This window comes from Miniopterus natalensis, chromosome 7 (genome assembly GCF_054644295.1).
Source record: "Miniopterus natalensis isolate mMinNat1 chromosome 7, mMinNat1.hap1, whole genome shotgun sequence".
Lineage (NCBI taxonomy): Eukaryota > Metazoa > Chordata > Mammalia > Chiroptera > Miniopteridae > Miniopterus > Miniopterus natalensis.
The window spans coordinates 16691770-16704073 of NC_142087.1; the positions used below are offsets into that span (position 1 = coordinate 16691770).

At 43.9% G+C, this 12304-nt stretch overlaps 1 protein-coding gene across 1 annotated transcript in view; it reads left to right on the forward strand.

Moving 5' to 3' along the window:
• Positions 1-12304, forward strand: part of TMC2 (transmembrane channel like 2) — a 40553-nt gene that overhangs the window by 17770 nt on the left and 10479 nt on the right. The window contains exons 10-14 of the mRNA XM_087819293.1: positions 1420-1567; positions 4063-4251; positions 7153-7332; positions 8738-8887; positions 10880-11008. Coding sequence (XP_087675419.1) covers positions 1420-1567; positions 4063-4251; positions 7153-7332; positions 8738-8887; positions 10880-11008 — 796 coding nt within the window. The remainder of the gene's footprint in view (positions 1-1419; positions 1568-4062; positions 4252-7152; positions 7333-8737; positions 8888-10879; positions 11009-12304) is intronic.

Below are 12304 nucleotides of genomic sequence, written 5' to 3' on the forward strand. Positions count from 1 at the left end.
CTCCCCAGAGCTCAGCTTTCTCAGAAAAACTCTTCTGTTCCTCTATACCTCTAGCTTGCAAGTCAAAACCCTGCCTGGTACTTATGATGATATAAACAATAAGCCTAAATGAATGTGTGTGGCTCTGATTAACCATGGTGTCCTCACTGGCCCCTACTCTACCTGTCTCAGTGGTCAGAAATGGGCTTGGTTCTTAATTGTGTCTAATTATGTCTGTGATTCTTAATTCATACTCTCTAAAGAAAAATTTGACCCATCCCACAAATTGCCTTCTTCTAAATCAGGGGACCCCAATCAGCAAAGGCTGGTGCAGGGTGGGGTGGCACAGTCTCTTGCACACACCTGACCACCAGGGCTCACCACCCTTCAGCAGGGCCACAAAGGGTTACTTCTCCCAGAAGAGCAGGGGTAGCTGTGTCTGCAGGAGAGGAAAAGAGAATTCTCGAAGCCTGGTCAGAACCCCTGAAAGGGAAAATGCTGCTGTTGATGAGAACCTGCCAGGCACACAACAGTGACCATGAGGTGATGTGTGGCTGCCCAGCTCTATCAAGCAACAGGGAAGAAAACAAGGAGACGGGCTTGGTTTTATTCTTAGCCTCATGTTATGTTTTTCCTTGCAATTATCCCAGATAAGTATAAGGATATGGAATGTTTCCATGATGAACCAAAGAGCTAACTAAGCCAGCCAAGCCCCTGGAACAGCAAATCCCAAAAGCCAACACATAAGATAGAGTTAGAGAGGAATGCAACACCCCACCCCCCCAACACACAACACACACAACACACACACACTCTCTCTCTCTCTCTCCCTCTCCCTCTCTCTCCCTCTCTCTCTCTCTCTCTCTCTCTGCATCTGATAGAGACCCTGCTCGGAATTTGCAATTCCCACAGGACTAACCTCCAGAGAGAGACTCCACAAGGAGAGGTTGAGGGTAGGTAGGGTGACGTGCATGGGTAGCAAGGCAGGTCCAAGGCGCTTTCAACCAAGCTTAAGAAAAGGTTGTGCATGTCACCTGGGTGCAGTACCAACTGTCTCAAGGCTAATTTGGAAAAATACATTTTCTATTGAAGAAAATAGATCAATTAAAAGAGGATGTTTCCTGTGAGAACAGAGTTCTAAAACAGTTGAAGGCAAATCGAGCCACAGGAAATCAGACATCGGCATAGAAAACATGGTTAAGTGTCCTGTATCCAGTAGGCTTCTTATTACACAACTGACACCGGGTGTCCTCACAGGAGACTCTGAATTTGAGGGGAAAGTGCCCTAAATCAAATCTGTCTTGGCCCACGCCCCTGCCTGGTTCATTCCCTTCACTGGATGTCTGCTACCTGTGCCCAAGATTGGCTCAGGCCAAGGTTCCCTTGGGCTGATGCAGCAAAAACGGAGCAGATATAATAACAGTGCTGTGCACCCTACAGGATGGCCAGCAACACCCAGGGCAGCACCAGCGAGGGGGAGAGTGATCACTTCACGTTCAGCTTCAAGATGTTCACCAGCTGGGACTACCTGATCGGGAATTCAGATACGGCCGACAACAAATACGCCTCCATCACCACCAGCTTCAAGGTAGCCACCAGGGCCGTTCCCACTTCCTGGGGGAACTTTGGGTGTCTCCTGTGATTGGGAGACATCTCCCAGATGGGGTATGGCAAGTAAGATCACCAAGTAACCTGTGGCAAGAGCTTTACTAGAGGTAGGAGACCAGCTTTCAAGCCTTCAAGAAAAAATGCTCACAGCTGGTACCCACTGTCTGTTTCTTCATATGTCAGAGAACCATGAATGTTGGGGCCTGGGCCTGTCTATTTCCTTGTGGAAGTGTTTTCTGCTCTGGGACATGAAAAGATGTGTTTGGGGCAGACGTTCTCAACCTTTTACGCATGTTTGAATCACCTAAGGAGCTTTAAAAATCTTCTCAGTCCCCCCATCCCTGAGGATTCTGATGTGATTGGTGTGGGATGGGATCCTGGCTTTGGATTTTTAAAAAAGCTCATCAAATGATTAGAACACCCAAAAAGAGTTAAGAAACCTGGTTGGGGAGTGTGGAAATAAAGGAGTCAATTACGTGCACACCACCACACTTGATTATCTCATTAAAGTTCACAAAGGAGATGTGAGATGACCTACACGTCTCTCTTTATTTTATAATATAAAAACAAACCAGAGGGTAACCACATTAACAAAAGCAGAAGCTATAACACTGAAGCACTGCACATTTTATTTTATCTCCATAAATATAAAGACCATTCAAGTTCTTAGTAGTTCAATATTTCTCCTGCCTGATTGGTCAGACTTTCCCCCAGGACCTGCAGAGGTCAGATTTATAACACAGCTATGCTTGGTTATCTCGTCTCTTCTCCTGGCCCTTCTTGGGAGGAGAAGTGAGCTGCTTGCCCACTGACTGATGCCTGCAGATGGCAGGTGCATCCACCAGTGAGAGGGTTTGGGCTCAGCAACTCACTTACATGGGTTTTGAGAGCCCCAGAGTTCAGTCAGCTTGGCAGTGGGTGCAGCAGGGAGCTGATTCAGTTCTCCCCACTCCTTCTCACAGCAATGAGGAGCCTCTGATGGAGCATCCAAGGACAGAATAAGGGTCAACAGGGCCTTTGTCTCTTCCTCCTGGCCTATCAGAGAGAATAAATGTCTATGAAGCACTTTGAACATCTGGGAAAGAGAAGGCTTCTCCTCTAAGTCTATTTAAAAAACAAGAAAATACCCTTACATAACAGGGCATATGTTGTGAGAAGTGTGTGTGCTAATGTATATTAACTGCCTGATGAGTTAGTTAAACCTGAACCTGAACATAGTAATTGTTAATTGATTGCCAAAATCTTCTTCCAGGTACTTTTATATCTAAGAGACCTCATTTTACACCCTGGTCTGCCATATACTAATTGTGTCTTCATAGAGTTACAGGTACAGGAGATAAGGTTAATAATAAAAAATCTATTGTAGTTTCATATGCTAGCAGAAAACAACTAGAAAGTAATTTTAAATTCCATTTATAATACTATTACAAAAATTATAAAAATTTCTAGGAATAGATTTAACCCAAAAAAAATGAAGATTGCTACACTGAAAGTAAAAAATATTGTTGAAAGACATTAAGAAACTCTAAATAAATGGAGAGATATATCATGCTCATGGATTAGAACAGAAGTCGCCAAACTATGACCCAGGGTCCAAATCCAGCCTGCTGCCTATTTTTTTAAATAAGATTTTATTGAAACAAAGCCATGCCCATATATTTATATCTTCTCTATGGTTGCTTTCATGCTACAATGACATAGCTGAGTAGTTGTGAGAGAGGCCACATGGCCTGCAAAACCAAAGAGATTTACTATCTGGCTTTTTACAGAAAAAAATTGACCAGAAGTTTGTTGTTGTTGTTGTTCTTTAATCCTCACCTGAGCATATTTTTTCCATTGCTTTTCAGAGAGAGTGGAAGGAAGAGGGGCGGGGGAGAGAAACACCGATGTGAAAGAGACACATTGATTGGTTGCCTCCAGAGTGAGCCTTCAACTGAGGTACATGCCTTTGACCAGAATAGAAACCAAGACCCTTCAGTCCGAGGGCCGATGCTCTAACCACTGAGCCAAACCAGCTAGGGCTATAACTTTTTTGTAGAAAAAGCCAGCCTCTGGATAGAAGACTCAATAATAAGAATCAATTTTAATCTATTTGATCTATAGATTTAAAACCATCCCAATCAATTACTGAAATTTCTCTGATCCTTAGTATCCGTGATATGGGAAATAATAGTAATTACTCTATTGGTTTGTTGTTGTGATTAAGAGGGAAAATGCATAGGAAGTATTTAGCAACACATCTGGTACACAGTAATTATTTAATAAATCTAAGCTTTTGTCATTACGTGGACCAGAGTAACAGTAACAACAAAATGTGTTTTCCTAAAGGAAAGAACTCCTTCTCCTTAGGGCAGCAGTGCTTTAAATCACCCCGCTGTATGATTTCATTCATGGAAATAGAGAGAGTAGTCATCTCAGGAATCCAACAACGGTTCCCGGCCTTACATTATTCATATCTGATTTCCACACATTAAGGAATCAATAGTGGATGAACAAGAGAGTAACAAAGAAGAAAATATCCACCTGACAAGATTTCTCCGTGTCCTGGCCAACTTCCTCATCATCTGCTGTTTGTGCGGGAGTGGGTACCTCATTTACTTTGTGGTGAAGCGATCCCAGGAATTCTCCAAAATGCAGAACGTCAGCTGGTATGAAAGGAATGAGGTAAGGAGGGCATCTCTGTGGAAGTGAACATTAGGAGCAGATTTTGAAATTACACTGCTTCCTGTGCCATTCAGCTGAAGACTGGTTTTAAAAAGTGAAATTACATCTCTTTTTAGTCTAGTAATGCAAACATCTTGAACAAAGAGTCACCCATTATTAATCTTCTGTAGCTAGATATAGCTGGATTTAATTAGCATGTCAGTCAGGATGGCCTTTAACACCAGTTATTAATAAGGTGATCCTTTCCTCACAGCTCTACAGTGCCATATATCATAAGTCAAGTGTTTATTAATGCATAGCTATAATTCTGGGCTCCCTTTTCTATTCCATTGGTCTATTTTTCTATTTCTGCATTAATAACACACTCATAAACTATGGCTTTATAGTATATCTTGATACCTGGTAGAGTGATTTTTCTCATCAGGATCCACAATAAAACACATTAAAGTTTTATTGTGATTATATTGAATCCATAAATCTCTTTTGGGAATTTGACATCTGTGGTAGTTGGCAAAATGGCTACAAATTCCTCCCATCCCTATGTGCACATGTCTTTGCAATGTGATTTTCTAGCTCCTCCCATGAAGAGTTGGAATCTGTTTCCCCATCTCTTGAATCCAGCTAAGTTTGGCCATGTGACTTGCTTTAGCCAATGGGACAGCAGCTGCCATGATACAAGCAGACTTGAAAAGTGCTTGTGTATTGGAATTTGCTCTCTTGAGAACCCTGAGACCTCCATGATTTAAATAATTCCAGGCTAGCCTGCTGAATGATAAGATGCATGGCCCAGTTAGCTCATCACCCCAGATGATAGCCAGCCAGCCACCAGCATGTGAATGAAGCCATCAGCCATCAGCTGACCATAGATTCATGAATGAATCCAAGTGAGACCAGCAAAAGAACCACCTAGCTAAGTCCAGAATCAAATACTGACCCACACAATCATAAGCTAAGTAAATTAAATAATAAGAAAAAAATTTGTCTATTCCCAGAAAGCAAGAAAGGATAGAAAAAGAAATATAAAACTGGTAAGACAAATATAAAGCAAACAGATAGATTTAAATCTAAATATATCAGTGGTTACAGTAAATGTAAACAGATTAAATCTACAGTTTAAGACAATACTGGGAAGATCTGGAGTGGGGTGGGAGTTGGGTAGAGGGTGGCAAGGAAGGAGAAAATGGTAGACATCTGTAATACTGTCAACAATATAATAAAAAATTTAAAATTTTGAAAAATAAAGATAATAATGATCAGATTGAATTTTTTTTTTTTAATATATCTTTATTGATTACAGAGAGAGGAAGGGAGAGTGAGAGAAAAAGAGAGAGAAACATCAATGATGAGAGAGTCATTGATCGGCTGCCTCCTGCACGCCCCCGACTGGGGATTGAGCCCGCAACCCAGGCATGTGCCCTGACCAGGAATCGAACCTCGATCTCCTGGATCCCACGTCCATGCTCAACCGCTGATCCACGCCTGGCCGGACCAGATTGAATTTTTTAAAAGGTACATGCCATTTACAATGAACCCATCTAAAACATGAAGTCACTAAGCTGTGTGAGGGTACAAAAGATGCCCAAGATGGATTCTGCTCTTTTTTTTAATCCTCACCAAGGATATTTTTTCCATTGCTTTCAGAGAGAGCAGAAGGGAGAGAAAGAAAGAGAGAAACATCGATGTGAGAGACACATCAATTGGTTGCCTCCTGCATGAGCCCTGACCAGGGCCAGGGGTCGAGCCTGCAACCCAGGTACGTGCCCTTGGCCGGAATCAAACCTGGGACCCTTCAGTCTGCAGGCCGACACTGTAACCACTGAGCCAACCCTGCTGGGGCAGATTCTGCTCTTAAGCAGGCTGCAGTTTCCTTCGGAAGCAGGCTTGACAAGAGTAAACCACAGCACAAACAGCAGTAGGCAAGAATGATGTGATCAGGATTTTGTAGCAAAGGCAGAAATTAGGTTGAGAGTTGGACAAACATGTCAAGAAGGGCAGTTGTGGATGGTTCTCAGGGTGGGAAGAACTAAGCAGGTTTAGAAGTATGAAGGTGATGAGAAGCCAAGCCAATGGTCAGTGTGAGAAACTGGGGGCATCAGGACTGGTCCAGAGATATTGACCAACCTGCAATTTGGTCAGCAGCTCAAGAACTTACCCTCCACTGGTGAGCAGTTTTAGTTTCAGAGAGAATGTTCTACTGTGGTCAGGTTCAGCTTTAGAGTCAAGATTCTCCCAAACTTGGAGGCAAAATTGAGTGCTTACCACTTAGCAGGCTCTGGACTAGTAGATGTGCGCTTATTATCTCTTCTGACTCTTACAACAAGGACTACTGTACGTGTCACTGTTTTACACGTGAAGAAATATGAAACTCAGAAGTTAGGTCACTTTTCCTAAATTACAAAACCAGCAAGTAATAGAGCCGGGCTCAAACCCAGAGAGCTGACTCCAAATGCCACACTCTCAACCACATCCCTCTACTCTTAGTTCCCTTCTGTGATCTGAGCTTCCTGTTTTCCAGTCTCCTGAGATGAGGGCTATCGCGGTGACTCTTACCTAGCTCACAACTTTACAGAGCACAAAGCTGTGTCCCATAGGGTAACTCATTTACTTCTCAAAGAAAGTTTGCTCTTTTTTAAAGAAAATTTTTTATCAATACTAATAGCAAGAACCATGATAGCAACCAGTTGCAGAGCAATTATGATGTGTGGGACATATGCCGACTGCTCCAGGCATGTGGGTGCCTTCACTAGGGTCAAACAGCAAGTTGTAGGACCCCAGGGCATCTCCAGAGGCAGAGGTGGGGACAAGAAGAAGAGGGAGATGCATGGCCCCAAGGCTGCAGATATGGTGGCCAACCTGGTGGTGTTGATGTAGCAAGTGACCCAGGTTTTGCTCATCTCTCAGGTTGAAATTGTGATGTCCCTGCTTGGGATGTTTTGTCCCCCTCTGTTTGAAACAATCGCTGCCCTGGAGAATTACCACCCACGCATTGGGCTGAAGTGGCAGCTGGGACGCATCTTTGCACTCTTCCTGGGCAACCTCTACACGTTTCTCTTGGCCCTGATGGATGATGTCCACCTCAAGGTAAAGACCACAAACTCCCCCCAGCCCCTGGTGCCTTTTTTTAAATATAATACTCTCCTAATGTATGAGTCATATTAGTTAAATAAATTTTAGAAAGGTCAGAATAGTAAAATGAAGAAAAAAATAGCCCCAGGATGTGACCGAAAGGCAACCATTGTTACCATTTTGCTGAAGTTCTTTGTTGTCTCTTTCTTAGATTGTCTTTTTACACATCATATACATGTCAGTTGGTACTCCTAGTATTTTATCTGAAGCTTTTCCTGCAGATAAAATACTATGGTTTCATAGCTGCCGTAAGTGTTTACCAGCTGAGCAAGTGTCCACTGAGATGATATGTCACAATTGACCTAACCTTTCATCATTGCTCACCAGATGGTTATGGAGCATCCACTGTGTCAGGCTCTCAGGGTACTGCAGGGAGCTAAACAGTCCTGTTCCAGGGTGTCCACCCTCTGGGCCAGGAGACAGACTCATCCCTTACAGCATGCTGCAGGATGTGCTTCCATGGGGGCGAGCCAGGGCTGCACTGCAGTGCATAGGAAGGGCTCCAGAGCCCCCTGAGGAATCTCAGCAGAGACTGGAAAGAGGGAACAACTGGTGCAAACAGAGGACTGTGGACGGCTGAACAACACAGGAGAGGGGAAGTGGAAATGCACTGGGGGAAGGCCCAGATGATGAGGCTTCTCTTCCTTACCCCTCCCTCCTCATTACTGAGCTGCATGACTTTTTTCCTGAGGTTGACAAGGGAGCTCTACGAAGGTTCTAAGCAAGAAAGTGATTGGAACTGGCTGCAACCTCATCTCTGGCTTCCCTCCTACTCTAGTAGACTATTCCACCCTCCTGAACCTCACAGTTCCTCCTGGAAACTTCTCTCTTGCCTCTCTCTCCACCCTTCTCCCCATGCTTGACTAGTTGAGTAAGGTTCAGGCTCAGATCCCTTTCCCTCCAGGAACTCTTCCTGGCCCCCATTGTCTGACATGAATTTCCTCAATCCCCAGAGAAAATTTCCCATAGCTCTTATCACTCTATTCTGTGATTGTCTGTTCATCTCTGTCACTTAAGAGACTGTGAACTTTCTGACGAACACTCCATCTCTTGTTCACTCCTCTGTCACCACTGCCTTATATGTCTAGAACAGACCCTGAATAAATTATTCTCAAAAGAATAATGAGTGTTTGGATGGATGCATGCATGGATGGATGGAAGATAACTTCATGGAAAAGACCCAAGGACTTCAGCCAATTGCCTCCCTCTTCTGTTTAGATTTGGGGGGACTCTGTTGAGGGGTAAGGCAGATATGAGGTGGCAAGGTTGTGGCATGTGCTGGCTTTAATTGCTGTTCCTGTGGAAACAGTTGGACCATCCCTGGTTCCTTCCAACCCCACTTCTCCATTTTTTGTTCCAGCTTTCTAATGAAGAGACAATAAAGAACATCACTCATTGGACTCTGTTTAACTATTACAACTCCTCGGGTTGGAACGAGAGTGTCCCCCGGCCACCCCTACACCCTGCCGACGTGCCCCGGGGTTCTTGCTGGGAGACAGCCGTGGGCATTGTGAGTAGTTGTGCTCTCCTGAAAAGGTCATCCCTGTTACTTCTTTCTTGATGTTTTCATTTTTAAGCTACTAAAATGTCCAGTCAGTATTTCCTAGGAAAGTTCCACTTTTTCACTTTCACATTTTTTCAGTGTCCCATATCTTTCTCTATATGCTTCATTCATTAATCTAATTTTTGAATTTTTTTAAAGTTTTACTGTAGATTTTACTGAAAGTCTAAGGTTCTCCATCTGGAAATCATGAATAAATGCTCCTAAAAATTAGATTCAGGACTTGGTGTGTATGTGCATCTGTGCATTTTTCTTTGAAGAGAATTAATATTTTTTATTAGAGTCTCAAAAATTAGCAACTACTATTTCCCCTCGTCCACTTTTACCACCATTCCTGTAACTTGCACAGGGGGGACTTCAAAGCCTAGTGTTCTTGGCCTTCTTAGGCAGAACCCTAAAGTATTCACGGGTAACACAGGGATCAGCTGCCTCAACTCCATCTCACTGCGTGGGGCTTCTAGTCATCAGCCACCCCACTGAGATGCAGAGTTTATGACTTTTTCATGGGTTCCCTGAAGAGTCCACTCACACAGAGCATCAAACAACAGTGTTTTTAACTGAGGATGATAAAGTACAATGAAGGAGGGAATTGCATCACACACTCTGCTAAACACTGCCTACAAGTTCACCGCCTGCAGAATCCCACAGGGAAAAATATCTGTCCTTGCCCCTGGGGTCCTGGGGGCCTTTTCTTCCCAATGCCTTCCCAAGGGCTCAGACTCACCATTTCTTGCCTCCTCCAGTCCAGATTCCCCATGCTCTTCAAATCCTCCTTGTCTTCAAGGTGCAGGGCCACTGAGCTTGCCCAGCTCCTGCACTCAACTCATCACAATGTGTAACAGAGAAAGAATCTTCAAGTCAATAAAACCCATCCTCTTTAGAAGGCCAAAGAGAGTTCACTACCTACATGATTCTTTTGGAATATTCTGCTATACAGGCTGTCATTTCTTGCCTCACATCCTTGGGAGGCAACTCTCTTGCCCTCCTCCCGGAGTGCCCATCACTGTTCCAGTCACTGATGAAAACTTGTTTCTGAGCTAGTTGGCAGTGATGGGTTCGAGTCATTATGCCCTGCTCACCTGTGTCTACCACCACCTCCAGCCCGGCCCCTGAGCATCACCTTGCACAGAGCGGAGACCTGATGCATGTTGAGTTGACTATTACTTAGGAGCATTAATTCTGAATTCTTACTGAGGAATGACCCTGAAAACTCACCAGTTGTTCATAGAGCAGAAAGTTATTAATGATCTTGGAGGATAGAAAGATGAATAAAGCGGACCCTGTACTCCCTAGGAATTCCAAGTCTACTAGATGTCTTAAAGGTTATACTATTATCTGGTAGGTCTTTAAATTTTCCCACAAAAGTAATAAATTATAGATACTCTACAAAGAACACGCCTTTGTTTTTGCCTCTTCTCCTATGTGCCTCTGTGAAAACCCTACATTATTTTCTCTGTGTAACAAGGAAAAAATCCAATTAGCTGGAGGTAAAGAAAGCCAGCTGTTGTCCCCAGTGACAATGATCAGATTCAGTCTTAGCTGGGGCAGCTGGTATTTCAGAGCAAGTGAGGAAAGTAAGGGACGAGACTTCAGGTCCTATATCTGTGCATTAGTGCTGATAACTACCATGCATTGGGCAGTGCCAGCGTGCCAGGCAATTTCCATACATAATCACTAAGCTTCCCATTAACCCTGCAAGGTTAATATTATCAACTTCAAGAGGTTCAGAGACTATTACAAAGCAATACAATTAGTAATTATAGAGTTGAGACCTATATAAGAATTTTTCAAAGCCTGGGTCCTTGCCCTGCACCACCACCACTCTGCCCCCCAAGATCAGAGGATCACAGAGAAGAATGCAGGTGGGTGGCTGCAGTCAGTTGGGAGAAGTGGGCAAGGTCCCACCCTGACCACCCCCTTCCTCTGTGTTCCTCCTTGCAGGAATTCATGAGGTTGACGGTGTCCGACATGCTGGTGACGTACATCACCATCCTGGTGGGGGACTTCCTGCGGGCTTGTTTTGTCCGGTTCATGAACTACTGCTGGTGCTGGGACCTGGAGGCTGGATTTGTAGGTCACCGTTTCACAGGCATTCCACAGGAAGTTGTCTGAGCCATCCTCTCTGATAGGGCCACATGCATTCTTGCGCATTTCTTTATATCCTTAGTGTTGGTCTCTGCTCTGTGAAGCAGAAAAGTATTTAATGTGTATTTCCTTTAGGTGTCCCATCTGCCTTTTCCCAATGCAGTTAACAGTATGAAATTCTTATCTGGGAAATGGAGGCATTTGGCCTTGGGAAAGGTCATGCTTCATTGCTGAGCAGACGGCTGGTAGAGAAATGCTGAAACAGCGTCAACTCACTGGGGAAGGCAAGGAACACGAGGCTTCGAAGTCCACACTGTGTGAGCTACAGGAACAGAGAGAAAGTGCTAAGGGGAAGGGTAGCTCCTCATTTTGAAACTCTAATGAAATCCTGGAGTGGGGCAGGGCAGATGTGGATGGGAATGTTTCAGAAATTCCTGGAGCATACGAAGAGCACGATAGCTATTGGTCCTGCCTTCTGGACTGTGCTTTGACTAACCTCTTTGGCTCATTTCCTCCACCTGGCCTACGCCTCTTCCCCACCTACCTGGGAAACTGCTCAGTCTAAATGTGTGTCATTTCCTCTCTGTAGTGGCCTTCTGTGATGTGGCAGAACCTCTGGCCCCATCTGTCCTGTGAATGTCTCTTTCCAAACACCCCACTGCCCTCCTACTGGCCACTGGTCTTGGCTGGGATCTCCCCCTTAACCGAGCTCCATATTTTGTTTACTTGGTCACCTCATCCCAGCCTGAAGCAGGGTATGTGGCCCACGTAAGGGTTTAGTATAGGTCTCTAAGATATTTTTTTCTTTCAGGAGCTAGCCAGTTTTACACGGGCCTACTCAACTCCTCCTCAGTGAGGGAAACTTCATAATCTTATCTGAGAACAAGGGTGCAAGAACCTCGTGCTCAAAAAAGATGGCATCTTTATGTCATGACATTGCTAAAACGTCACTGCTTTCAAATTAATTTATAAGTTCAACAAGATCCCAAAGTAATAGCAAAGTTTATTTGAAAAATAAGCATGTGGAAATAGCCAGGAAAAAATTTAGAACAGCAGAATGAAAGGAACTAGACCTACCTTTATAGTAAAACATACTATAAGGCTATAGTTACTAAAACTGATACCAGGGAATAGACAAAGTTATCAATGGATAGAATAGGAAGTCCAGAAATAGGTACAATCAATATGGGAATTTAATTTATGATACAGGAAGGCTTTCAAACCAGTGAGAAATGAAGGATTATATAACAAGTGGATTGAAGCAACTGGTTAATCATTGGA